Here is a 25,759-nt window from a genome sequence, read left to right as displayed (position 1 = left end):
GTTCTGTCTGCTGTAGATGCAGGAAATAAGTTAAATGCCTTTCCCAAACACTGTGGCAAGTTCTGACTCTAGTTATTCTTATACTTTCTAAGTCCCAGGATTAAAAATTCAAAGTTTGAGTTGGCAGAAATTTTCCAGATGTTCCATGGCTAAATTTTTTAACTCAAAATACTTTTCAAGTGCAGAACATGAATGTTTTAAGAAAACCTAAAATAAATTTTAAAATCATTTGCTACAGTAAGCAAATAATAGAAATTATAGGAAAGAAGAAGCCTTATGAATTACTTTGAAACTCATCCAAGCATATGGGGTGAAATGGTTGGGGTAACAAAACTTGTAGAAGAACATCTGTAATTTATGTAGTTCTAAAGCAATTGCTTACTATTTTTTGTATCTTTAGTGTAAGTTTTTGCCCAACATATGTTCTCTGGGCAGGATTAATTAAGGTACTGTGGTTCTGTGTCAGGATTACTGCTGTTACTGCACTGGTTCTTGAGGATATGTTTTATTTTCATGCCAAATTACTTGCAAACACTGCATGCAGTGTTTACAGCTTCTTTCAGTTCTGGCCATATGGAGGCCTCTGACTTTATATACAGAGGATTTTAACCTCTACTTGTCAGAGGCAGCACAAAGCCCACAGTCACATTCCTATGCTGCTTTTGGTAATATATAACATTATGAACTTACTGAGTTTACCATAGTCATTCAAAAAGATTTATGTGAGTTCATATTGTTTAAAAAAAAAACCAAAACCCCATGATATTAATTTGATTTTCTTCACAAAACTAGAATGTGAGAAGTTAAGGGGGGGAGAAAAGTTTCATGAGAATTATTCAAGCTGGTAAGATAATTAGTTTAGATAAATACTGACATGAAAATGCTTGTTGGGGAAAACTGCTGCCAAAAAGCAGAACTTAGGCTTGATTAATGTGAAGAACTATTACTTTCTAAATGTGTAAGTCAGCAAATAACCTTTTTAAATTCTGCATGATAAGATTACTTAAATTATTATTTAGCATATCATTAGTACTGGTAAACAGCAATTAGAAATACTTCAGCAGACTTTCCCTTACAAGTGTTCTTTCCTTCCAGCCCATGTCCTGAAGTTTTATGGAACCAGTTTGGTACTTTATGAGCCATTTTACTAACTGTTGACCACATTTAGCAATTGCTTTTTCAATGTAGCAATCAACTAATACCTAGAACATAAGAAAGGATGTGTCAAAACTTTGGAGGATGGACAAAGGTCGTGCTTCTCATGTGATAATTAAATTTTTTTCTGCTGCAGTCTTGGAGAAATGGAGTGATGCTCTGAAATGCAAAACATAAATGATCCATTTTCATTGAATCTCTGTTAATAACCTTCCTGGAAGTGGCAAGGTGTTTTTCTGGGAGACAGTAGTTTGACCCTGGCAGGAGAATGGAGGCTGGAACCCACATCTCATGCCCTCAGCAAGTGCTCTTGTTATGAGGGATTCTTATCCTTTGCCATAAGGAAATGAGTCCTCTGAAAGAAAGGTGCTCTATCTAGGGAAGTATTCAAGCCCATAGGGGGATGGGGCTTTGAGCCACCTGATCTAGGTAAAGGTGTTGGTGCCTCTGGTGAGAGTTTAGGAGCTAGATGATCTCTAAAGTCCTTTTTTCAACCCAAACAATTCTGTGATAATATATTTAGCCTCAGAAAAAGACACTACACTGAGAACAGAAGCTTTGTGCTGCAGTTCCTTGTACCGTGCTATCCATGAGATATCCATGCAATAGTATTTTGTTCCTCCAATGGAGGTGGTAGAGGAAGCTCCAAGTAGCGTTGTGCAGCCTACAATGTCCTCCACACCCCTTGCTCGAGTCTCTGAGTTTTGCCAAACTTCCTCAGCTGTTGTCTGTGGTAGTTTAGTAGGTAAGATGTACCTGTTATTGTGGAAGGATCGCAAAGGCCCTACTTCTCCTCACAAATATTCCCATAACTTTCTCTGTATTTTTTTTTAATTCCTTGAGTTCTGATACTGTTTTTTATGGTTGATTTAAATAGTTTAAATGTGGGCTGTTGCTCAAAGTAATCCTACTGCTGTCCATTTAAGCCTCTCTGCTTCTTCCCTTGTGCTGTGTGTAGTCAGCAAATGAGGACAACTGTTTGGTTTAAAACTAATCCTAACAAAAGCATAATTTGCAGTCATAGTTGTGCTAATGCTAAAGCAAGGGATGAGGCAAAAAGTGCAGATGTGTAACTTGGAGAGGCACCAGCGTGCTTAAACTGATTAAGCCAGTGGTGAAACTGTGCTGGAAGTGTTGTGGCAGTGTTCAGCTTTGAGGCTTTTAAATCTGTATTGTTTTGACTCTTGGCCAGGCATTAGCCTAGTGTTTGGCGTTATGAGGTTTAAAAGCCTCAGCTAAGCTCAAGAGTGAAATCTATGCTTCTGGTCTACTACCCTATAATTTATTTTCATGTAAACTGCCTGGAATAATGATATTTATAAGGTAATAAAAGAGAGCTGTGTATGCCTAATTGATTTTTCCACAAAGGAGGATAAAAATGAGCAGTGTTGCAGACATAGTGTGCATAGTCATGCTTTCTTATATAAGATTGATGGGGTGATAAGGGATGGCAGCTTTCTAGGCAAGTATTCAATGTAGAGTGCATTGAAGATGCTCTAAGTTTTCTTACTGACTTCAGGGTATTGGATGCTTTGGACCAATTGTCTTCACTCTTGATACTGGCTTTTGTTTTCATTGTCTCAGGCCAATTATTTAGGGAGTTAGAAAATCGCAGACAAATAAATATGCTACAGGTACCTCAAATCACCTGCCATTAAAATAGACAAAATACAGAGTCAGGTAGTAGGGAGATTGTCATTTATGGGTCCAACCTCAGAAGTGCATTAATTTGCAGCCTCTTATTTCCTTGGAAGTAAATGAAAAAACCTGCTCTGTTTTTGCTGTAGCTCAGTCATTGGTTTCTATGCTTCAGAGTAACTACAGAAAATGCCCACTGAATGACAAATGAAGAACCTGTTAGATACTTAAGATAAAAAAGAACAGAAGTCTACATAGCAGGATTCCTACTGCATTGAAGTATCTTAGTTGAGGTGCTTTGTGTGAGCTTTTCCCAAGTCATTTATATGTACGGCTTCTGGCTGCTGTTCTTCCGTGTGCTTGTGGGCACACTTTGGGTTTTGGTTTCTCCATGAGTTTGATACCAGTATGTTTGTGGTGCTGGCAGTGGAGCTGCCCATAACAAACCCACACTAACCAAAAGCATTTTCCTTATAGTGAAAGCAAAGATAACAGAGTAAAATTGCATTCAAATCAAAGTAACTCCTTTAAATTTGACAGCTGTTTCCATGCATTCTTTGTCCATCTTTCTCTCGAATATCAGGAGTGTGTATATATATATATATATATATATATATATATATATATATATATGCAGAGAACAACTTCAGTGCATATGCCTAAGTCCATGTGGAAATGGTCTCTTTCTTTACCAAAAGTAATGTGGTGAAATTTCAAGGTCAGATTGTGTTTTTAAGTCTTCCTTTTATTTTTTATTCTGAGGCAGGCAGTTATCTTGATTAAAACATAACCTAAATCTATGAGAGATGTGACTTAATATCATGTGAAAGTATGTGAGGCAAGTTTAGGAGAAATGGCAGAGCTCAGTTCAGGTTTGTTTTTTCTAGAGCAAATATGGGAAGCTGTAAAATTCAACTGAACTTGGAATTGCATTATTCTCTATGTAATGTGGGACATTTACACACTCTGGAGCTTGAGAGCTAAACAGAATTATTTTAGGGAGGCTTTCTATTAGCTCAGCACTTTAAAATCCCTTGTAAAGAGAGGAAATCTTCCCTATGGTCCCAACCTTCCTGCATTTGCTTGCCCCACAGGAAGCAAACAGTAACAAGTTCAGTGTGCTAGTTTGTAACTTCAGGAAAACAGAGGTGAAATATTTCAATTAAGTCATGCACAATGACAGTTCATGGAGTGATCAAGATTTAAGATGAACATATGATGCCTTTTAAAACACTGCTTGGTGTGCTCCTGTATTGAAATGCTTTTGTTGGAAAACATTGGCAAAATATAGGGTTTCTGCAGGAACATGTGTCATAGAAATTTCTTCCAAAAAGGCCAACTGAAATAAGTTTTAAGAAGCTGATTAAGCTTTTCTTCAATTTAAAGGAGAAAAACTAGGATCAAAATACTTGAATTTTCTCATATTAGGATGCAGAGCATAGTGGTTGTCTCCAAAATATTGAACTTGGGTTTTGCTTTCTTTGCAAATGACCAAGAGTTTCTCACAACTGAAATGCGGAGCTTTGTTAGAAAAGCACATCGTTATTGAAGGATTTCACATTTTTCATTTGTATTTTCTAGCAGGATATTTGTAATTCAGTGAGACTGGGGAAACATGTTTTGATCATTTGGTAATTGAATGCACCTTATCACCTAAGTCAGCTTTATTGATAGGTACTCTTCATGTATTGCCTAATGTAATATTGCTTCTTTGATCTTTTGCTTCAGGGAGAGTCTCATAAATTTTTTCTATGTACGTGGTGCAGTTTTTAATTATATGCCAAGGTCACATAATTAAAAGGACCGAGTGTGGCACAGAGAAAGGAGGGAGCAGAGGCCATGAAATTTTCTTGATTTTAAATCCACATCCTACTCAGGAGAATTTGAGCACCAAAAAAAAAAAAAAAAAAAAAAAAGGCGGGGGGGGGGGGCATCAAGAATCTTGACAGTCTTTCAAATCCTTTCTTTTGAAGTTTTGTAATTTTAAGAGGAGGCTTGGCTTCCTCATTATCTTTATGAAGGTCCAAGACCCACATGCCTGTACCTTGGCTGGGCAAGATTTGGTTTTTAGTCCCCAGCTGGGTGTGTGCTTGTCAGCATGGCTTTTGTAGAGCTTCTCTGAGGGAACTGGTTGCCTTCATGGGTCTTGCACAAAGCCTTCAACCCAAGTTCTGGATTCAGGGTCCATAATGGGTGGGCAAAGGGGCTGCAGGTGGGATGCTGAGTATGGGTCCTTCACTGCATAGATGTGTAGCACAATGGTTTCTTGTGGCCAGGGAGGTTTCAACAGGGAGGTTGGTGCTACTCACATGTGAAATTGGGGGGCGGGGGTGGTGGATCTTGTGTGTGGTGTTTTGGAAAAAAACCCAACCACATGTGATCTTTATCTTTTTATAGCTGTAGATTTTAAACCTTGAAGAAAATAAATGTTGTTTTCCTAGATTCCTGTGGGTGCATCCAAAGAGAAATGCACTGGGTTTTAAACACCCTGCTGAAGCAGCGAGTTGAACCAGATGCCCCACTGTGTTCCCTTCCAACCTTAACCATTCTGTGGCTCTCTAATATCCCACTTGATTTTGCTCTGAATATCAAAGGAGGAAATGTTAAAACCTTCCAGTGTGTTTTTTCTAGAGCCTGAGCTGGCCATCATTGATCAGTCTTCATAAAAGAGTCTCATGTGGCTGTGAGAAAAGGGACTGAATATCACATCTTACATTATTTTCTGAAAAATAGTACTGGCCTAGTTTTGCAGAAATGTGAGCTCAAACTTCTTGCAGATGTTGACATGGTCCAAGTGTGGTCTGCCACATCCATACACTTGCTTAGATCTTAGATAAATTGTTTAGATTTTTTTGCACCTTTTTATTGGTTTTGCCCTTCTCTGCTAGTTCAGCAACACGTTTTGATCTTACAAAAAAATAAAGCAGGTATATTGTACTGTTTTAAGGTTTCTTTAGTCTTCTTTTTAAGGGTCCTAGAATAACTTAATGGATATTCCACATTTTAGTGTAAGATACTTCTGACCCCTATCATTTGCTTGGGGATACTCTTATATTCAATAATAATAGTTGCAGTCATTTCTCTGCATCAGATCTATGCAAAGCTAATGCTAACCTAGTGATTCTGCTGACACAGTAATTCTTGCATTGTTTCTCCTATGGTTATACAAATTTACAGTTAGTAGCTATGTCATTTGTCTTATGTATTAAGTCATATGTCATTAAGTCATTATTTATCATATGTAGCTATGTCATATGTATTAAGTCAACTAATGATGTGGATCAGTGAAATTACCCTTGAGGTGAGTGGTGGGAAGTGAAGGAATAACCAGAAAAAAGCTGGAGTGGTAAGAAGATCAGCACTTCTACTTCTTTTTTTTCTTTCTTTCTTGCTTTTTTTTTCCTTTTTTTCTTCTTTTTTTTTGGTAGAAAGCTCTGTAGTACATTTTACCATTTTACCCCTTTTAATAAGGATATGTAGTCACAGGACAAGGGGGATGGCTTTAAATGGAAAGAGGTTGGGTTTAGACCAGATATCCGTAGGGAATTCTTTACTGTGAAGGTGGGAGACGCTGGCACAGGTTGCCCAGAGAAGCTGTGGATGCCCCATCCCTGGCAGTTTTCAAGGTCAGGTTGGATGTGCCTCTGAGCAGCCTGGTCTAGTGGAAGGTGTCCTTGCCCATGGCAGGGGGTTTGGGCTAGATGACTTTTAAGGTTCCTTCCAACCCAAAGCATTCTGTGATCTGCCTCAGAATTAGCTGCAACACTTTGAGAGAAAGCAGAGTGCAAAAACACTTAGTAATTAATAAAATAATAGATGTATACAATTACTAAAGAGTGAGTATGAAGCAGGTATAGCATAAAAAAATGTAGATACCAGTGCTTTCCAAGTTTTTATTTCAGGCGTGATAAGAAAAGTTATTGAAAAGTTCGGGGTGCTTCTAGTGATTTTTTACACGATTTTGTATCACAGTGTCAAAATTCAATTATTTATTTTCAGTTTGGGAAGAATTTTTTTTTAATGAACTCTGAATAATAGTCCAAGACTTTTTTTAACATCCTTTTGTAAATTTGATTTCGAGTGCAGTGTTCCTTACCTTTATTTTTCTGCATTTTGACTGATTGTTAAATAACTGCTTGTAAGGCAGGAATGCTTAATTGGAAATATCTTTTCAAATTCTGCCAGCTGAGCACTCAGAAGCTCTGCATATGATTCTGCTTCAAAAGCCAAGCACAACAGGGTGGCTTCCAGGTCTTGTCTGCCTTGAGCGCTTACCAAGCTATAGATCAGCTGAGCTTGAGATAATGATAGTCATACAAGTATTGGCTTAAATTGAGATCAGAACTCTTCTCAAACGGTGGGTTTCTACCCAAAATGGTATGACATGGGTAGTTTTGTTGCAGCTTCAGGTTTTTCTTCTTTGTCATGTCTAATTATCTTCATATTGAAATGTTTTCCAGAATTGGTTGATAAATCCGTCACATAAAATGGTTTTCATGCTCATGTTGTCATGTTTTGTTACAAAACATTTTGAATTGTTATTGGAACTCCAATTTGTGCCATTTTTCTCTTCTAGATTATATGAAGTAAAATGCAAGATATTTGTAGTCCTTTTTTTCTTTCAAATACCACAAGCAGTCTGCTCTTAATGATTTGAAGACATGTGACAACCCCTGTGTAGTATTAACATTTCTGGGGAATTGCTCTTTCTGTGCATGCAGCTTGGTCACATCCTCTGCAGATTATCTGTTACATATTTTTTTGCTCCATCCGTTAATTGGTTGACTCCTTGGTTATGTTGCTAAAAGATATTCTCCTGCTCTTTCAAAAACTGCTGTCTGCAAAGTTTCCTGGCACACTTACCACTTTTAAGTTGATAAGAGAATTGTTTATGGTACATTGTACCTGAATTTGTCCAGCTAATGAGAAATTGGAAAGAACACAAAACTTGAAACTGAATCATGGGCTTTAACTGAAAGTCTCAGAGGCACTTTATTGTCCTGTTTCCACTTGTACTTGTGAAAATATTTCCCAGAACCACTCTTAATTGTTGCTCTGGGGACTGCAATTGTGTAAATGAAACTGATAGAAAATGCAATGCAATACTATGGCAATTTGATTGTTACAATAGTACTGACATAAATAAATAGTCTTTACCAAGATAGGCATTTTGTGACCCAAAAGTTCCTCTGAAAGAAGTAAGTGCTTGAGTGCTACTTTGCTTCCCAGTGTAAGAATTTTTCCTGCACAGAAATAACTATAAAACTGTTATTTCTAGTACTGTGTGATGTTAGTTAACATAATGGTCCCTTAAAGCATCTCTCCTCTACTTCCTGTGCTGAAAATCTTTACACCCTGTAGTTTTTTTCACAACTTAAAGCTGTTGCAAAAACTTTCAACCTGAAGATTTTTTTATTGATGTAGTGTCATTCTGAGCAGTCAAGTGGTTCACATCAGGTGGGTTTGGTTTATCGTACACAATTTCCAGTGCAGATAGTGGCGGTAAACTGGTATTGATTCAGTTGTCCTTGGGACCTTTGGCTCTTGCCTAAAAATCTTGAGATATATCCAGGAATTAGTAATACTGAAGCCTGGCTGCCCTGTGAGCTAGGTAATAAACTTGCTGTTTACTTCAGATACAGATTGTTTCTGCAGCAGCATTGCCAGTGCAGAAAACAGATCCCTCTGGAAGATGGTCATAACAATTGTTTTGGGGGGAAAAAAATGTATGGCAAATGAGACTAAAATTATATTTTCTTGGATAATGTTGAGCAAAAAAATCAAGGGTTATTGTATTTTGTAGTGCTTTGTGTACCTGCATGTGCAGTTGTGAGTTGAGCAGAAAAACTGCTGATGGAAGTGGTGCAAGAGCTGCAAACTGTGTAGTAGCAGCCTGCCCAGGGTCATCCTGAGCAGTTCAAACAAAACAGTTGTATAGAAACATAGTTCTGCTTGTAGATTGTCTTTCAAAATTCCTTTCAAATAATTTTTAAAAATTGGTCTCACAGGCTTGGCAAACATGAGCAGTCCTAATGATCAGGGTTTGTTTTTTCCCCTTCAGTATTAAACTGGTGATTGGTTGCAGAGCCACAAAACATTATCTGTGTCAAAAGTTCCCTATTTGCATTATAAGCAATCCTATAATCCTATAAGTGTTATCACTGGTCTGTGTAATATTTTTGAACATAACCAATAGTTTTGGTCACTATGTAGACACAGAAGGTCTATCATCCTTATGGTTAAAAAGTGTTTTCACAGAATTCTTCTGCATTGCTAGGAAGGATATTCTCATGATGTTCTTGTACTGCTCTTGTACAGTGAGGTGGGTCCCATGGACCTTTGCTAAGAAATGCTCTAAATCATAGACTATTGGTTAATTGGTCTTCAATTGTTGAAGAGTAATTACAGGAGTGGAGGGGCTGAAAAGTATGGTATGGATTATTCTGAAATAATGTCTGATTTCTAACAAGATTTGCCAGGTCTTTCCAGAGACTTCTGAGGAAGAGTAGATTATTGCAAAGCTGTGAGGAGAATGGATTTGCAGCATCATTTAAAGCAACAAAGTGTAAGATGTATATTCAGGCTGTGGCAGCCTGGCTTTCCTTCTCTGTAGAGATTTGAACTCTTTTATCACTAGATAAAAGGAGATCTTCACAAAGCTTGATGACTCACATATTTGAGATGAGTGGGATAGGAATAGGACTTGTATTAAACATACACACACTGTAAGGGCTTAAAAGCAAATCTGTCAGTATTCTTAAATGAATTAAACTATCAACCCTGTAGTTTTTAATGTTTTTCTTTATAAATTTCATAAGAACAAGCCCCAGTATGAACGTAATTTATATAACACAGCTCAGTGGTGAAACTAGAATACAGTCCTCAATTTTGTTGATTTTTTTTTCATGATCAATAGTATTTCAGTTTAGACCATGAAGTCCATTTTAGCAGGTCTGAATTACTTTGGAATTCTGGTAACTAATTGTCACATGAAACTTCTGAAAACACGGTTGCAAGCAAAAGCCAACTTTTTGGGCATGCAATTCCCCCTTGGGAAAGAGGGTTGGAAATAGCTTGTGCTGATCCAAGCCTTGCCCTTCCATTCCAAAGCTGTCAGTTCTAAACTGATTTTGTTTTGCCTTGCAAAGTCACTGCCATCTTTTATGACATTATGAAGAAGAACACGTCTTAACATTGTATTGTGTTGACTGGTTTAATAATTTGAAAACAAGCAAAAGAAAAAAAGAAAGCCTGAGGCAAAAAAAAGCCCCAACACCCAAGGGACCTTGGCATTGAGACACATACATAGTTAAGTGCTAAACATTGCATTAAAATTTAATGTGAACAGATAACTAAAACCTGCAAATATATTAGGAAATTTTTGCCAAGAAAAAAAAAAAAACAAAGCATATCGAAAGCGACAACAAAAGCAGGTTTTTCTACTAGTGAACTACTAATAGCACTGTTTAGAGTAAAGCTGCTCAGGGCTTTTCTTCTGTGGTCAGTGGAGTACACCCAAACCCCAGGGTGGCTCTTCCCTATATATATAAGGATTTAGGGTTTTTTTAAAATCTTTTCATGGAAAATAAAGTACAATTAAACATGTAGTTGGGATGGAGCCAACACAAAGATTGGGAAGCTGGGAAGCACCTGTGTGTCCTGTAGTTTGACTGTAGCCAAATAAAGAGCAGTAAACAAGAAATTGTGCCTGTTTTATTCCGTAAAAGGAGCTTTCAGATGGGGCAAAATCACTGCAGATGCTTGTGGTGGAGGCATTGCTGCAGGGAAGCATCCTGCAAAGCCACTCTTAACAAAGCTCCACTTAATTCACAGAGTTTAGTCTTGGAGAGTTAGTTAGCCCTGGGTATTTTGAGAGGGAGCAGAGTCAAGTTTCAGTCTTACTCTTCATTCTGATGTCAGTGGCCTTCTGACCCTGAGAAATTTTAAGTCTTCATTGCTTTCTTGCTTTTTGCACTAATAAAATGCGGTTTCTGTAGCCATCACAGGGAGGTCTCAAATTAAAAGCAGTATTTTGCTTAATTAGTGAAATTTATTCTGTGGCTGCATCTAGTAACATTAATCACTTTCTGAGCATTAAAGTAAAAACTGCAACTCTCCTTTCACATTAAAGGAATGTATTGGAGGTCATCACCTTAAGTGGTCATCACCCTAAGTGCTGCTTAAAAGCTTTAAAAAGCAGTATGAAATTTGTAAAAGATAGCATGAATAACATCGCTTTAGAAACAAGTTCCTGATAAAAATTCCTGTTCGATTAAGCTGGACCCAGGGGTTAAAGGTCTTTTGTGATTATTCCTTAGTGGAATGGTAATTGCCTGGTTAATGATGTTGTATTTCTCTCATTTGAGTGTTGAATATCAAATTATGGGACTGAAGCTGAAGTTTGCCCTGATAAGCTTGAAAATGCCCTGCAAGCTGCAAAATGTGCTTTGAATTCATGGAATAGAAGTGTTTTTCATGTTTAAGTATAAAGAAAGGAGACACAGCTGTAATTAAACCCATCAGTTTTACACTGCAGGGGGTGGGTAGTTGCACTTGAGAAAACCCATCTCTTTGTATTTCTGCATTGTGGCACACAGGGTTTTTTTGTGAGACATCAGTCTTGTCAGTGCAGCACCTGCTTCTCCAGCTACATGGACGTGTACTTGGAAAGGTACCCATGAGAGTGGTAGGGGTCCCTGGGAAAGAGCAGAGGGGGCTGCACCTTAAGTCTGAGAGGAAGGTGGAAATTGTGATCAACAAACACCCACTTTAAATGTCACCAGCTCTGAAAGCTAAGTAACCACTTTCTGCTCATGCAGCCACAGGGCTAACTTCGTGCAGCCAGCCTAGGTGACAAGGCTGTGGTTTGCCAAGAAACATTGACTGGGACTTTCTCACACCCTACCATTGCTGGTGCTGGCTGGGGCCAGCTGGGTTTGTCTTTCTCCAACACTCTCTTTGTCTTGCTACCTTTTTAACCATAGCGTTGATTCGCATGTGTGGGAACCAAAAGAGATGTATTGGACTCACTGCATCTTGCTGTTCAGGCTCTATGGGTAGATGTCTCCACACAAAGAATATCCACTTGCTGACTGTAACCCATCTAAGTGAAGGAAAGCAGCAATCAGTTCTGTACATTCCTGTCAGATAAAATTCCACGTGCTGATCAGGTTATGGAATGGACTGTCAGTAAACACACAGCATCTTTTACTTTGTGTTCAGCTCTGCTCCCAGCCTTTGTGCTGTGGCTGCCCTGTCTGTTCTTACTGCTTGTTCTGGCTCTGTTTGTGGTTCTCTGCAGAGCAGACTTAAATCTGGGTTTGCTTTCTCTGTTAGCTTTCTGATGGTTTAGTTGACTTATGTGGAGGCTGACTGATTGTTGAGGCTCCAAGTAGAAGAGGAGTGGAAATGATGCAGAAGTAGGCAGATCCCTTCCATGTGTTGCAAACTACTCTGTCCCCATACCTTACCTAATGGAATCACACTTGGAATAGTGTGAGCAAACTTGGAGCAGGACCTGGAACTGCTGGTCTCAAGTGCTAACTCAAGAATAGTAAATTTTGCTTCTCTTTCTAGATCGCTCATTCCCTTTTATCAACCCCTTTTCCTCCTTCATTAAAAGCAATACTTTTCCAGTCATTGATCACTAAAATGTGAAATTAATGAAGCAGGGTTCATTCAGTCTTAGTCAAGATATCTCAGCAATGATTGCTCTGGGAAAGAAAGTTGGATTCCTCACAGCAAAGTGAAGTGCTGGTGAGAATAATAAAAAAGGAAGAGGCCAAGTGGCCAAAAGAATGAGAAATGGAGGTCATGTGCCTGTGTTTCCAGCAAAGGCAGTGCTGGAAGAGAGACACAAGTGAGAAGTACGTACGCTCATAAATGGAGAAATGATGCAAACCAGCCCAAGAGCTGAACTGGTTAAGAAATAATGGAGAAACAACTATGTGGTTATGAATCAGTAACTGATGCTTTTTCTGCTGTGGCTGAAAACAGTCCCAGTATTACCAAAATAATAATTTAAAAACTGCAGTGTGAAAAATTGTAAATCTCATCATTCTCATCTTGTTACTCTGAATTTTTATTTGATGTACTTAAAAAAAAAAAGTCTTCTTTCTTTAAAAATAGGTCTAAATAAGGAATGTCTTAATGCTAGTTTTAACTCTAGCAAATCTAGTCTAGTTTTACTAGGCCATTTCTCATTGCCCTAGGCAGGTGATGCTGCATGCTTCTCATGCATGCTGTGCTCCTGTTCATAGCTACAGATTTGTCATTGCTGCAGTGTATTTTATTACTAAAATTTTTGGGGATCAAACAGACCATGAACCATGAGACAGTGCATTGTGTACAAAGCAATGACCTGACAGGTACTTTACTGCTGTCTTTTGGGGAGATCATTTGAGGAAAATGCTGCAAGTCTGGTTTTGCCCACTTCATCCTGAGTCGTATGGACACTGCTTCCCTTGCCTCCCACTCTCAAGAAGGCATGTATTTGCTACTCAAATGTTCTTCTGTTGCTTCAGGAGTTTTGATGCTGCACTGCTGAGAGGCAACATTGTACTCAAGGATGTGTCTCCTGTTTAAAGAAAATAAACAGAAGCCATCAACACTGTGCTTTCAAATTTATTTATAAATATGGTATAAAAATATTTTCCCATGTAGTCTTGCTGTCTCAGTACAATTCTGCTCTGTGTATGGCTGTTTATTACTAACATCAGCAGAAAGCCTGATGTGGTTTCAGCCAGAACCTGCTCCATTCCACTTACGTTCTCTCTGCATCACCTCCTACCTTGAGCTCTTAGTTTGAGATGCAATGCAGAGGACTTGGTTAAAGTACTGATTGGAAGTCTCAAATCAAAACAGGGTTTCCTTTGGACCATGAGGGCAGAGACTTAATGTATCCAGAGTCACTCTAACTCTTCCCAGAGGTGGCTCTGGAACGTGATACTGCAGACACTAAACAGTCCCCAGTGCAGTTAAGTGACTATATAGTATCAAATATAATATAGTACCAAATGTAAAATATTGGGTAGATGTTGTAGCAGAAATGGATTGACAATAGGTACAGCAGTAACTTTCAGTCACCAATGGGCTGAGGTTTCCTTTAGCTGTTTTTTGGTGGGTTTTTCTGGGTTTGGTTGGTTGGTTTGGCTTTGTTTTTTTTGGGAGGGTTGGGAGGATTTTTTGTTTGTATTGTTCTGTGTTTTTTGAAATGTTACCTTTTATGTATTTTCTTGTACTGATCACTCTTCAGAAATTGCTTTAATAGGAAGTAGTAAGGGACTCTACAATACCACTAATAAACTGTCTCAAATCTTCAGTTAGCCTATATCTAATGGACTGCTGTTGAAGCAGGAACAAAAACGTATTTAATAACTCAAAGTTAAATAGTTAAAATTTAAATTTTGCAAAGTAGGACTGTTCTGAAGTACTTCAAAGCTTTAATCTTCTGTCAAGGTTCACATTTTGGTGGTTAGTTTTAGAGAAGGAACAAAATTCATTAAGAGTAGTTGTCTATTCTTTGTGTAATGTAGGATTTCATTCACTAAGAATCCCATCATTTTTCCAGGGGTCGCCTCTGTTTGATCTTATCAAGCAGTCAAAAGAGCGAGAAGGCCAAACTGATCAGCCTGAACCCACTTCTACTCTCAATATGCCTCTCCAGCATAACCACACTGCTGCAGACCTGTAAGTGAATGCCTGACGTCTAGGAAAATGTGAAGTTTATATCACCCTTAATAGTCAAATCCACCTGCATTCTGTTTTCCTACTCTTTAGGCTTGGTACTTAAGTTTTGTTAAATCATTTTATTGGCAGATATTTATTATGCATAAAAAATTAAATGCTGAAATATTTTTCCCCAGCCCTATCAAATTTGTAATTTTAAACAGTTTCATTACTTGCCTAAGAATAAATAAGTCCCTGTATGGGATGTTGGGGATAACAGGTCACAGTAGCAATTTGTTTCTTCTAATGGGGAAGAGGGAAGAGTCCCTGCAATACTATTTGTATAGATTTGTTCCTTCATCCTGTGATGTTAAATGCTTAATATACGTTGAACCTCCAGCTACCTTTCTCCTGTGAAATCTCCTAAGAAGAAGGCATCTGGACCTCCAAGTGCTACTTCCACTCCAGATGTTCAACCTGCTGTGATCCCCCAAACGCAGAAACCACAGAAATCTACCTCCCTCTCTTTGTTCTACAAAAAAGGTGTGTTCCTGCTGCATGCACTGACATTGCAAAGTTATCTCTTGTTTTATATATTTTTTTGTGTTTTGGCACTCCACATTTCCTAAAAGTTCATTGTAGAATCTGTTCTGAACACCAGGCAAACATCTGGAAGAAAGGGAAAAAAGGTGCCAGCAGGTGGTTACTGTGTACACTCTGCACTCCATGAGTTCAAAGTGAAAATTTACCTTTCCTGGCTGTAAGAATGTCCCTATGGGCTCCGAGGGTTCTTCTGTTATAGCGTCCTTTTCCCAGCAGTGGTCATAAAGAGATGTCATGTGAAGCTGAACAACTGGGCAGACATGGATGGTACTTTGCCAGGCTTGATTTTTGTCCAGCTTGGGGGGTTTTCTGAACTTTTTGTGCTGTCTCTGATTAGTAACTCTCTGCAGATTGACATTCCAGGTGCTTGTTAAAGCTCTTTTTGAAGTGATGTAGACACATGTGTGCAGCATTATTTGGTGTGGCTTCTATGTGTCCACTGTCTCTTGTGTGAATACCTTTTCCATTTATTTTGATCCTGGCTTTTATTACCTTCACTTAACGTCTGGTAGTATTTTTCATTGCAGACAGCGAACAGTCCAATGCTCTCCCTCCTCCATTGCATTCCTTTTATTTTGTATACTCCTGTTACTACAATTTCAGTTTATTTTTCTTTGTTTCTGAAGTGTATCTACTGGCCTATCGTCGACTCCATACCCTGTTCCTTCACCTTCTCTCTGAGCATCCTGATCTGGAACCCTTGATCTGGACCCTCTTCCAGCACACGCTGCAAAATGAGTATGAGCTAATGAGAGATAGGCACCTGGACCAGGTAACATGGACAAAAATGTTTTAAAAAGCTTTAAAAGACTCTTCTGAACAAATTGTTCCTTGTACATTCTTTAGCCATTAGAATTTGTACTCTGAGGTTTTTATTAATCTACTGATCACTGAAAGGAGGACTTAGTTTAGACTGCTGTCATCCCAGATTTTTAAGCACTGGCAATTACTTCATATGGAACCTTCAAATACCATTTTCAGCTATTTTCAAAATAATGCAGACAGATTATAATTTCTAGTAATTTGCATTAAAATATAGTAATTTTCTTTGGAAAGACAACATGTATGGCTGATAAATTTTTTGTTATTCTACCCTAAAATTGCAGCATGTGGTATGAGTTTGAGAAGGTACTATCAGCTCCAGTTAGTTGTTTGTCACATAGAAATGAAGGTAGCATTATGTTGACTTATGTTCTGGAAGTTCTTTCTAAATTGAGTTGCCTGCTGGTTTATAGAGCACAATATAGAATATAGAGTATATGTAGAGTATTAGAAAGTTATTCCTTAACTTGAAATGAAGGAGTGGAATGAATTTTCTGCATTTTCAGTTATCTTGTCTTGTTTCTTTAATAGATCATGATGTGTTCCATGTATGGCATATGCAAAGTAAAGAATGTAGATCTCCGATTTAAAATAATAGTTTCAGCATACAAGGAGCTTTGCAACACAAATCAAGAGGTATGGAAGTTCTTAAATGCTATTCCTCTGTAAAAATCTTAAAAGCTAATTATTTTCCCCTGAAATCAAAAGAATCTTCACTTGAACATGCAAAAGAAAACTTCTGCTTCACTGTATCTTCATTTTGTGGAGGAGGAAACTGACTCTAATACTAAATATCTCCTTTAAACATCTTGCATAGTTTGGTAACTCTCCTCAGAAAACAAATTTCACTCCATATTTTGAGAGATACTTACTAATGATTTATGATTCTATTTGGAGTTGAAATGGAAAATTTATGTCTAGAGTTAACAGGGTTTTCAAAAGCAACACAAGTTCCCTTATGAGTTGTCTAACTTCCACAGAGCATTAAGGGAAGACTTGCCACAGAAACTTTCAACAGAGACACAGTTTCATACCAAATAGAGATGTATGGCTCTGTAGCAAGCAGCTGTGTATGTATTAGTTTCAGGCTTAATTCTAACATGAAGAAGTTCCTTTCTTCACAGGAGCTTTCATGTACTGAAATTTTTGCACAGCACAGTAATGAAATCAATACAAAAACCCTCACCAGTTAATGGAACTGTAGCATCCTCTCAGTAGCAGTATATTGTATTTGTGGATCTTGGCTAAACTCCAGACTTTTGTCTCCAAGCCTATAGAACTATTTTATCCCCATCAGGTCAGTAATGAGTTTTTTACCCTTCCAAGGCATGCATGGTAGTCTAGACTTTTTGACACGTGTGTGTGGAAGCAAATCGTTCTTAAATATGGAAAATGTTAGAACTCTGTTCACACCAAGGGGCTGTGCCAGTTAATGAAGTAGGTGCTTGTACTGGTGTTCAAACACATTTGGAAAAATCCTCAACAGTTTAGAGAAGTTGCAATGGCTTGCATACAACCCATGTACCATCCAGCTCTTAACCTTGCACAGACTTTGAGTGACTTTATGAGTTTGTCAAATGTAAAATTTTCATTCCTTATTTTCTTTTTTTTTAATCTGTGTATGATTTTTCTCACCCTGTGCAGACTTTCAAACGTGTTCTTATCAGGGAAGAACAATATGACTCCATCATAGTCTTTTACAACTTAGTGTTCATGCAGAAGCTGAAAACAAACATTTTGCAGTATGCTTCCAGCAGGGTAAGCCATTAGTTCTGTTCATTGTTCAATAGACTAGAAATATATAGGCAGTAAAACCTTATGATTATTTTATTATTTTATAGCCTCCCACTCTGTCACCTATCCCACACACTCCTCGCAGTCCTTACCATGCCAGCTCTCCTCGGCGTGTCCCTGCTGGTAATAACATCTACATCTCCCCTCTGAAGAGCCCATACAAATTCTCTGATGGGTTTCAGTCACCCACAAAGATGACTCCAAGGTCTAGGTACGTTGTTGACAACCATTTCTTTGACTAAATTTAAGGTATTTGGGGGATTTTAGTGAAAGCAAATTGAAAAACTGCACAGTCTAGTTTGTCAGTAGTCTGTTGCTATCATACAATTACTGGTTAATAGCTTTTGTCCTGTATTTGGAATCTTTATTCGTCATTCAGCACTTTCCTGTTGTGCTCAGGGAGGCTTTTTGTTAGTTTTTCTCTCTATTTTTTTTTTTTCAACCCCCACCAAAGAGAGGAGTTTCCTGACCTGGTTTCTTAAATGTTGTTGACCTTGCATCACACTCCTGGATAACACAGATGAGCTTTGTAAGCCTCTTTAAAGGGAAAATACTTTTTGCAACCAAGAAAAAAAAAGATTGTTGAGCTGGCTGAACAGAACATTTCAAACTGTTGGTTACTAGTTCTTAGCAGATGAGGATGACAGTAAATGTACCAGTTTCCAGTGGCTTTTCAGACTAGGATCAAGTGAGTCCCACTGTGCACAAAAGTTTAAATGTTATTGTGTATTTTTGGTTGAAGTCCTGCATGATTTTGATTATCAAACACCTAAAGGTAGAGATGAGAGGATGATTGTCTGGGTACCCAGCACTGAAGGGTCTTTCTGCTGATACAGGACAGACTATGGGGGCCTCTGATTCATTCAAGCTGCAATTTCATTTTTCTCTGTGTGATTCAGTTCATTTGGTGATTCAGTATTCACTGGCTCAAAGAGAAATGTCTCAACACAGTAAAGCACAGTATGGATTTGCACTGTTAATGCAGAGAGAGAGGAAGAGACCTTGTTAATGCCTTGTGCTAACACGTGCAAATTAGTCAATGCTTCTGTCATTGCTAAATGTAGCTTAAACTTCTCTTCTTCATTTGGCAGAATTTTGGTGTCAATTGGAGAATCATTTGGGGTGAGTTTTAAAGTCTTTGATGTCTGGTCTTAAATGCAAGTAACTTTTGGAGGAATGGGATAGCCTGCTTACATCTCTAGAGCAGGCCAATGATATATCTGATTTAATATAGTAATTATAGGGAAGTTCTGTTAAGTCCTTTCAAATATCCAGACTTCACCTTCAAAATATGTTGCATTTTATTTTAGTTGCTTTGGCACAAGATACGGGTTCTTAAAACTCCAGGGTTTTAGAACTTCTAATTTTTTGTGGATAATCTGGAAAGTTGGAGAAGTTTCAGGATTTACTGGCAATTCTTTCCCTATTTTCTTGTCACTTCAGACTTCTGAAAAGTTTCAAAAAATAAACCAGATGCTGTGCAACAGTGAGTGCCAGCTGAAGCGCAGTGCAGAAGTAGGTGCTGCTGCCCCGAAGCCACTGAAGAGGCTGCGCTTTGAGGGGCAAGACGAGGCAGATGGAAGGTGAGAGATTGCCCTGGGCTTTTCACAGATCTTGCATATATTGAGTTCTCAAGGCCTTCATCCTAACTTCTTCCTGATATCCTATCTTGTGTTCATTCACGAGCTTTAGCAGCTGTATCAAATGAGAGATGGAAGCATGAAGCTCCTCCCTTATATGCTTTGATGTCAGAAGCGACTCCCCTTGATTTAAAGTTTAGGTTATGAAAGTAAAAAGTTACTTTTATTAACTTAACCTTATGCTTTTATTCTGCAGCAAACACCTACCCCAGGAATCCAAGTTCCAACAAAAGCTTGCAGAAATGAGTGAGTATTTCTTTTCTCATAATCTGCTCAACACTGAGTGCCTTCAATAAAACAGTTTGGGCCCACTCAGATGAAAACATTGCTCAACACTGATGTGATTTGGGTAGCTTGCTCAGCTTTTGTACTTGCTGCAATTAATCTTGAAAATGTGGATTACAAAATGGAAGTTTATTTACACAGGAAAACCATATGTAGGTTTTTTGTTGCTTTGCTTTTATAGGGAAATGTCTCAGACCGCTTTTTATTCTACTGTGGGTCAGCATTTCTTTCAGATCTTATGGGATTACTTTTCTGTTTTGAAATGAAACTCAAATCTAGCTCATGAAAAGCAAAACGGCCCCAACCCCACATCTGAGTTGTATTTTCCACTCATGAGAAGGAGCACACTTGGCCTGGACAGGCATTCTCACTCTCTGAGAATCTGAGCTCTGCAACTGAGCAGATTTGCCCGTTAAAAACTCTTACACTGCTCATCAAGATAGGTGTAAGTGTGGATCCAGCAACTGCTCCTTCATTTTAAGGCAGGGAAAATGTTTCAGTGTTTCCTTGTGGCAGAGGTTAAGGAGGAGAGCTCTGTCTGGTGTCCAGTGGTGTTGGTGTGTGCCACTGAGGGGAAAAGGCATTCCTGGGCAGGCTATCCCTGGGATGTGGGCACCACTCAGCCCACAGCCTCTGCCTGGCTACAAGGCGAGATTCCCAATGTGACACAGACCATCTGCCTGCCTGGAGGATGGAAATGGACACAGTGAGTGGACAGAGACAATGAGAACTGGAGTGAACAGGTGGAAGGAAATTCCTAAGATGTGTAAGATTGAGCAAGTATAGCTGAAACAATGCAAAATTAATGCCAAAAAAAGTACATCCTATAATGAGGGATTTGGTTTGTTTACAATAATGTACTTCCTTGTGTAATTACAAATTTTTCTAATAATCAGTCCAAAGTAATTATGAAGAAAATACTTAATTCTTTTTGTTTGTTGGGTTTTATTGCAGCATCTACTCGAACAAGAATGCAAAAGCAGAAGCTGAATGATGGAAATGATACCTCAGTCAGTGAAGAAAAGTGAGAGTCTTCTCAGGACCAGGGGCTGCACTGCTCCCCCTCTTGTTTTTGTTTTACAGCCTTCATTAATAGAGTTGCTTCGTTAGTTGCTTTTTTCCCCAAACTGCTAGTTGAAAGCATTTGTACTTCTTGTTAAATGTTTTCCATGATACTTTGCCTTATGATGTAGCATATATACAATTTAAGCCACTGAATTTAATTTATATATTTTTTGAGGATTTTTAAAAAGTCTTGGAAAGTGTCTGAATTTTTTGTTGCAGAATTACTGATTTAAGCCAATTCAGTCTTGTTGGATTGAATTTATGTCTAAAGATAAAATGTTAGCTAGAATGATTTGAAATGCACTAACTTTGTTTCTTAGATTTGATTTTTAGATTTTCATTACTTGCAGATTTTGAAAATGGTGGACCCATTAGTGCAAAGATTTCTGTCTCTGTTCATAATTAGCACATCAAATTCCCATTAAACTGGACAGCAGCTGGGGGCCTTGCCTCAGGAGTACAACTGAATTCAAAGTGAACTAATTTTGTAGCCTTACTACTGAAACCAACACTTTTGTAGCATTTTGTAGTTTTGCTTCCCCAGCTCTCACCAAGTGTCATTTCAGATGGCAGTTGCACTGGCCCTCAGTTTGAATTTCATGGAGTATGAATCCCATAGAGATTCATCCTAGAATCTCACACTGCATCTTTCCAGAAGCTGAAGCTTCTTCCATATGCAGAGTCATTGATGTGCTCTTTCTTATCTAGGGAAATCTCAAGTATTAAAAGGGAAAAAAGATGAAACAAAACAACAAACCTAAACCATACCTGGTGCACCTGAGATTTCAAAATTCTAATGATGTAGAATTTTCTTGATTTCTTCAAATTCTCACCTAATTGTAGCCAAGCCAAACAACTTGAGAAGCAGCTGGAAGCTGAGTTTCTGCAGTTGGGCTCCAGGTAAGAGCAGCCTGGTCTCTAAAAGCACAGGGCATCTCCCATTTGCCTTACTGCAGCATCTGCAAAAGCCTGAATGTGGTGAACCCATATTGGGAAAATCCATCTGCCCTTACTTTACTGAAAAAGGCAGTCAATTGGGCAACTTGTGAATATTTGCAACTAGCTAAAAACCCAAACAAAACCATCCAATACTTTTTTCCTCTTCTGTTTTTGTAAGTTATTGATTCAGATACTGGAACTTTTCTTGGAAGGACAGAGTTTTGTTAAAACAGCCAATTAAAAAAAGTACTTGTTTTATTTCCAGTGGATTAAAATATAAGCAAATAAATTGTCTTGCCTTAAAATTACCCATTTTAATGAAATTTAGCTTTTGCAGCTACTTAAATTAAGAACAGGTACAGTAAAAAATGACACAAATGTTTTAAACCAGTGTCTTCCAGGTAGCTTATTTACAGATTGTTTAGCTGATCCTAGAGTACTTACAGTAGGGAGCTTCTTAAAGATCTGTTCTTGTGTTGATTCAAAGCTAACCCTAGAACTACAAAAAATTCTACAAGCAGCAAAACTGTAAATTAAATTTAAAATAATATTGAGGGTTTTTTTAGACTCAGTATGGCTTCAACTTTCTTACTGTAAAAGGTATAGAACTTTCCAGAGTACCTTACGTTTATTTTCTCACTTTTTGCAGTTTTAGAGACAGGATATATGTTAACATTGGGGTGCACTGACTGTAAGCTCTGTTAGAGCAGTCCTTTGGCTACAGGGATGATAGAGAGTCCAGTATCTAAACAGATTCATTCTTTCTTTACTGTGACAATGTATTTTTTTTTTTAATTCAGACTGAAGGCTTTGCATCAAATGTACAATATTATTTTATACAACTAATCAATTTCTCGCCTTTCAAGATAAATAAAATAGCTTTTAAAGGATTTATAGTCAGCGATTTTCTTATATTAAGTGATTTCATAAATAAATGTGTATTGAAATGAATGGCTTTTTATTAGATATGGAAATCTGTGTTCGACAGAGCTTTTCTTGGAGTGAGACCTTGCTGTTCTAAAAATGGCCTGGAATATTGAAACTGTTCCAGGAAAAAAGAAAATTTGGAATCCCAGCAGAAGCTGGGCACAAAATGTGATGGCCATTTTAGATGCTTAATACCAAGGATCAATTTCTGTAGGAAGGCGGGTGTAAGATGAGGTCAGGTAGATTGCATCCCTCAAAGGCCCGTTTCTGTCCATTGGTGCTTAAGGGAATTGAATCTATTGGCTTGGCTCTGTAGCCATCTGAAGGTGGATGAGCTGACTCCCAGCCTCTCCATTTGATGTTTTTTACCTTAATCTCTTCCTGCTGTCCAGTGCTTCCAAATGCTGTTTGTTCTTGTATGTCATAGGAGCTTATTTCTTCCTCCCTGCGTTTGGACTTGCAAGTGAAGATTTTTGTGCTTAGGCACTACTCATGCAGAGAGGCTGCACTAAACAGCAAGTTCCTCACAGGTACCAGAACAGCCATAGGGAATGTGGAAGTGCACATTTTCAGGCACAGGAGTGGCCTGCAGGAAGCCACCTGTATCAAATGTGAAGCAGCTGGAGAAGATTATGGCTGTGTGATACCAGCACACAGTACAAGCTGTTCACAGTATACATTTGCTTAAGAAACAATGATTGGTATTCTGAGGACCATTTTATTAATCACAGTTTATTAAGTCACCAGGGCATTGATTTCTTTGAAAGGTGGAAATACACTTGAAGAAATTCTACAGCTTACATATGTGTTATCTAGTGACAGCGATTTCCTTAAGAACACAAGTAATCTTCAAGGTACCTCTGTGAAATAAGTATCTGGTTGACTTATTTCCCCCCGTCCCCCACACACACAGACTTCAGTCTATAAGCATCATACTTTCTTCATTTTTACTGAAAAGAAAGGGAAAAAAATCCCACTCAAAGTGTTTTAAATATTATGGCATTTTTATTAATGATAAGTTTGTATAGAAACAAAAAAAAATCATTTATGTTCAGGCTGTAAACTTGCTACATCATTGGGTAGTGGCCAATGAATCCTGCCTCTATAGGGCAAACAAATGCTCTGTTTAACAAGGAAAGCCCATGGAAAATGTTTGGATCATATAAAAACAGCAATTTACATAGTTACCAAGCATTGTAACAAAACTCTACAGCTGGGTACTAGATGACAATGCAGTGCTGGCTTTTAGCTTCAGTAACTTAGGAGAACCTTCAAATGACCCTACCCATACAATTTCTTTTTCTTCCCAGACTCCTTTCTGGAAAGTGGAACATGGTTCATTTTTAAACCCCAGACACAGTTTCTGCTTGACCAGATTTTTACTTTTTAATAAATACCTTTTGTCTGTGGTATCCTAAAACAGAACAGTAGTTTAATTAAGTATTTAACCTGCAAGATTCACAAACACAAGGTTATTGCAGACTATCTCACAACAGTAATATGCATCCCTAAATTCTTCTGGAATTTCCCATGGTTGGGTTTAGTGCATATTTACATCCAGGCACCCACATTTCACCACCTAAGCCAGTAAGAGTGGTTTAACACATGCAATGAAAATTAACAAATTAAATAAATAAATGTTTCTATGAATGTAACACTATCACATCCAGGTCAGATGATAGAGAATAAAAGCCAATGCTGGCACCTCAGACCTTTAGAATCACCCTGATTCAGTCCAGAGCTGCTTTTTCTCAAAAGCACAGGCTTTGTCAATTATTCTGAAATTGCAAGTAGGCTTTAATGTGTATGGGTGGTTGGAAATAATGAGCAGGAAGGAAGTAAATTGGAAGACACTTAGTTCTATTAAGCCATAAATGTCTTGTTCCAAACACCATGCCATTTCAGGTGCAATCTCTGTTGAACTACTTTGTTATGAACTTGAGCTAATGGAGGAGAGTGGTGTCCCTCTCCAGTGCTATCATTCCAGGCAGTAGTGTCCCCAGAGAACCACAGCAGGCTTCTGATCAGATGTTGAGTCTAAACCCCCTCATCATTTCACATGTATAGATTTTTGTTTGAGTCTTCTGAGTAAAACAACAGAAACATGTGGAGAGACCTTTCACAATACACACCTTAGGAAAGCTGGAGTGACCACTGACAAGCCAGTAGCAGGGGTGGAGGTGCCCAGTTGGTTCCATTTCCCAGTGAGACTGAATATGTGCCAGTGTGATGCTATGGGGCAGGTGGGACAGGGGCTGGTGCCAGGTGCTGCCCCAAGGCTGGGATGTGGTTTTACACCCTCATTCTGTGCACTGCTACCCCAAGGAAATGGTGGCAGGCAAATCTGGCATCTTACTCTTAACCAGGGACAAGCAGCCTTGGCTTACATAGAATCCCTTGTGTCCATGCTTTGGTATGATCAGTGCTGGGCTAGAGCACACAGGGTTGGCAGTAAAGTTATGCCCTACCATGACACTGTTTCACTTTCTGCAGTAATCTCTGCCTGTGTGCTAGTGTCAAGTGCTTTAACAAAACTGACCTCCTCCCCCAGAAAAGCTGTGTTTTTGATGAATCTGCATTATGTATTGGAAATGTTTTGACCACTTCTGTTTGAATACAAAATACTGACAACTGCTAAGAATGGACCCAACGCTGCTGGAGGAAGTCGTACACATCGCTGAGGGGGTGGCAGAATGTGGTTGTTAGCAGTAGATCCTGTATATTTCTAGTGAGAGTCTGGGCAAATGTCTCAAACACAAGTAAACATTTACCACAGCATTTTCTAAAATACTTGCTAATCACCATCTTCCTAAGTAAATTCTGCTACCTGCATACTTCACCTTTCCACTCACACCCACAGGGCCTGAGGTGAAGGGGGTACTACTTACTACTCCTTTCTATGTGCTGCTCTTCTCCCTCCTACTCTTCCTCAAAGAACAGGATTGTTTGAGCAATGAGCCTCCAATATAGTAAAGAACAGCTATTTTCACCTTAGACATGAGAATGTGATAATTTAAGGGAATTAAGTTCTTAGAAACCACATCTGAGGATTAGAAAAGACCACTGAAGGATGCTGTGGCGCAGCAGGGACTTTCAGGAAGGCTTGCATGACTACTTATATTAGTGTACTGAGCCTGGTAATCCAGCTTTCTTTCTTCCCTACATCATACAATACTGCAAAAGGCACTTGAAGTCACTTTACTCAGTCAAAATCTTAAATTATC

The 25,759-nt window shown here is 38.5% G+C and overlaps 1 protein-coding gene across 5 annotated transcripts in view; it reads left to right on the top strand.

Annotated features, from left to right (window-relative positions):
- Window positions 1-22,498, top strand: part of RB1 (RB transcriptional corepressor 1) — a 72,234-nt gene extending 49,736 nt beyond the window's left edge. For all 5 annotated transcript variants that reach the window (XM_062487702.1, XM_062487701.1, XM_062487699.1 and 2 more), the window contains 10 exons: window positions 14,363-14,481; window positions 14,861-15,003; window positions 15,690-15,835; window positions 16,417-16,521; window positions 17,530-17,643; window positions 17,727-17,890; window positions 18,771-18,801; window positions 19,123-19,262; window positions 19,516-19,565; window positions 20,559-22,498. In XM_062487702.1, coding sequence (XP_062343686.1) covers window positions 14,363-14,481; window positions 14,861-15,003; window positions 15,690-15,835; window positions 16,417-16,521; window positions 17,530-17,643; window positions 17,727-17,890; window positions 18,771-18,801; window positions 19,123-19,262; window positions 19,516-19,565; window positions 20,559-20,632 — 1,086 coding nt within the window. In that variant the 3' untranslated portion in view covers window positions 20,633-22,498. The remainder of the gene's footprint in view (window positions 1-14,362; window positions 14,482-14,860; window positions 15,004-15,689; window positions 15,836-16,416; window positions 16,522-17,529; window positions 17,644-17,726; window positions 17,891-18,770; window positions 18,802-19,122; window positions 19,263-19,515; window positions 19,566-20,558) is intronic.
- The last annotated feature ends 3,261 nt before the right edge of the window (window positions 22,499-25,759 follow it).

Source organism: Cinclus cinclus, chromosome 2, assembly GCF_963662255.1.
Source record: "Cinclus cinclus chromosome 2, bCinCin1.1, whole genome shotgun sequence".
Taxonomy (NCBI): Eukaryota; Metazoa; Chordata; class Aves; order Passeriformes; family Cinclidae; genus Cinclus; species Cinclus cinclus.
Note: the sequence above shows the minus strand (reverse complement) of the source record. Positions and strands in the feature narration are given on the sequence as shown.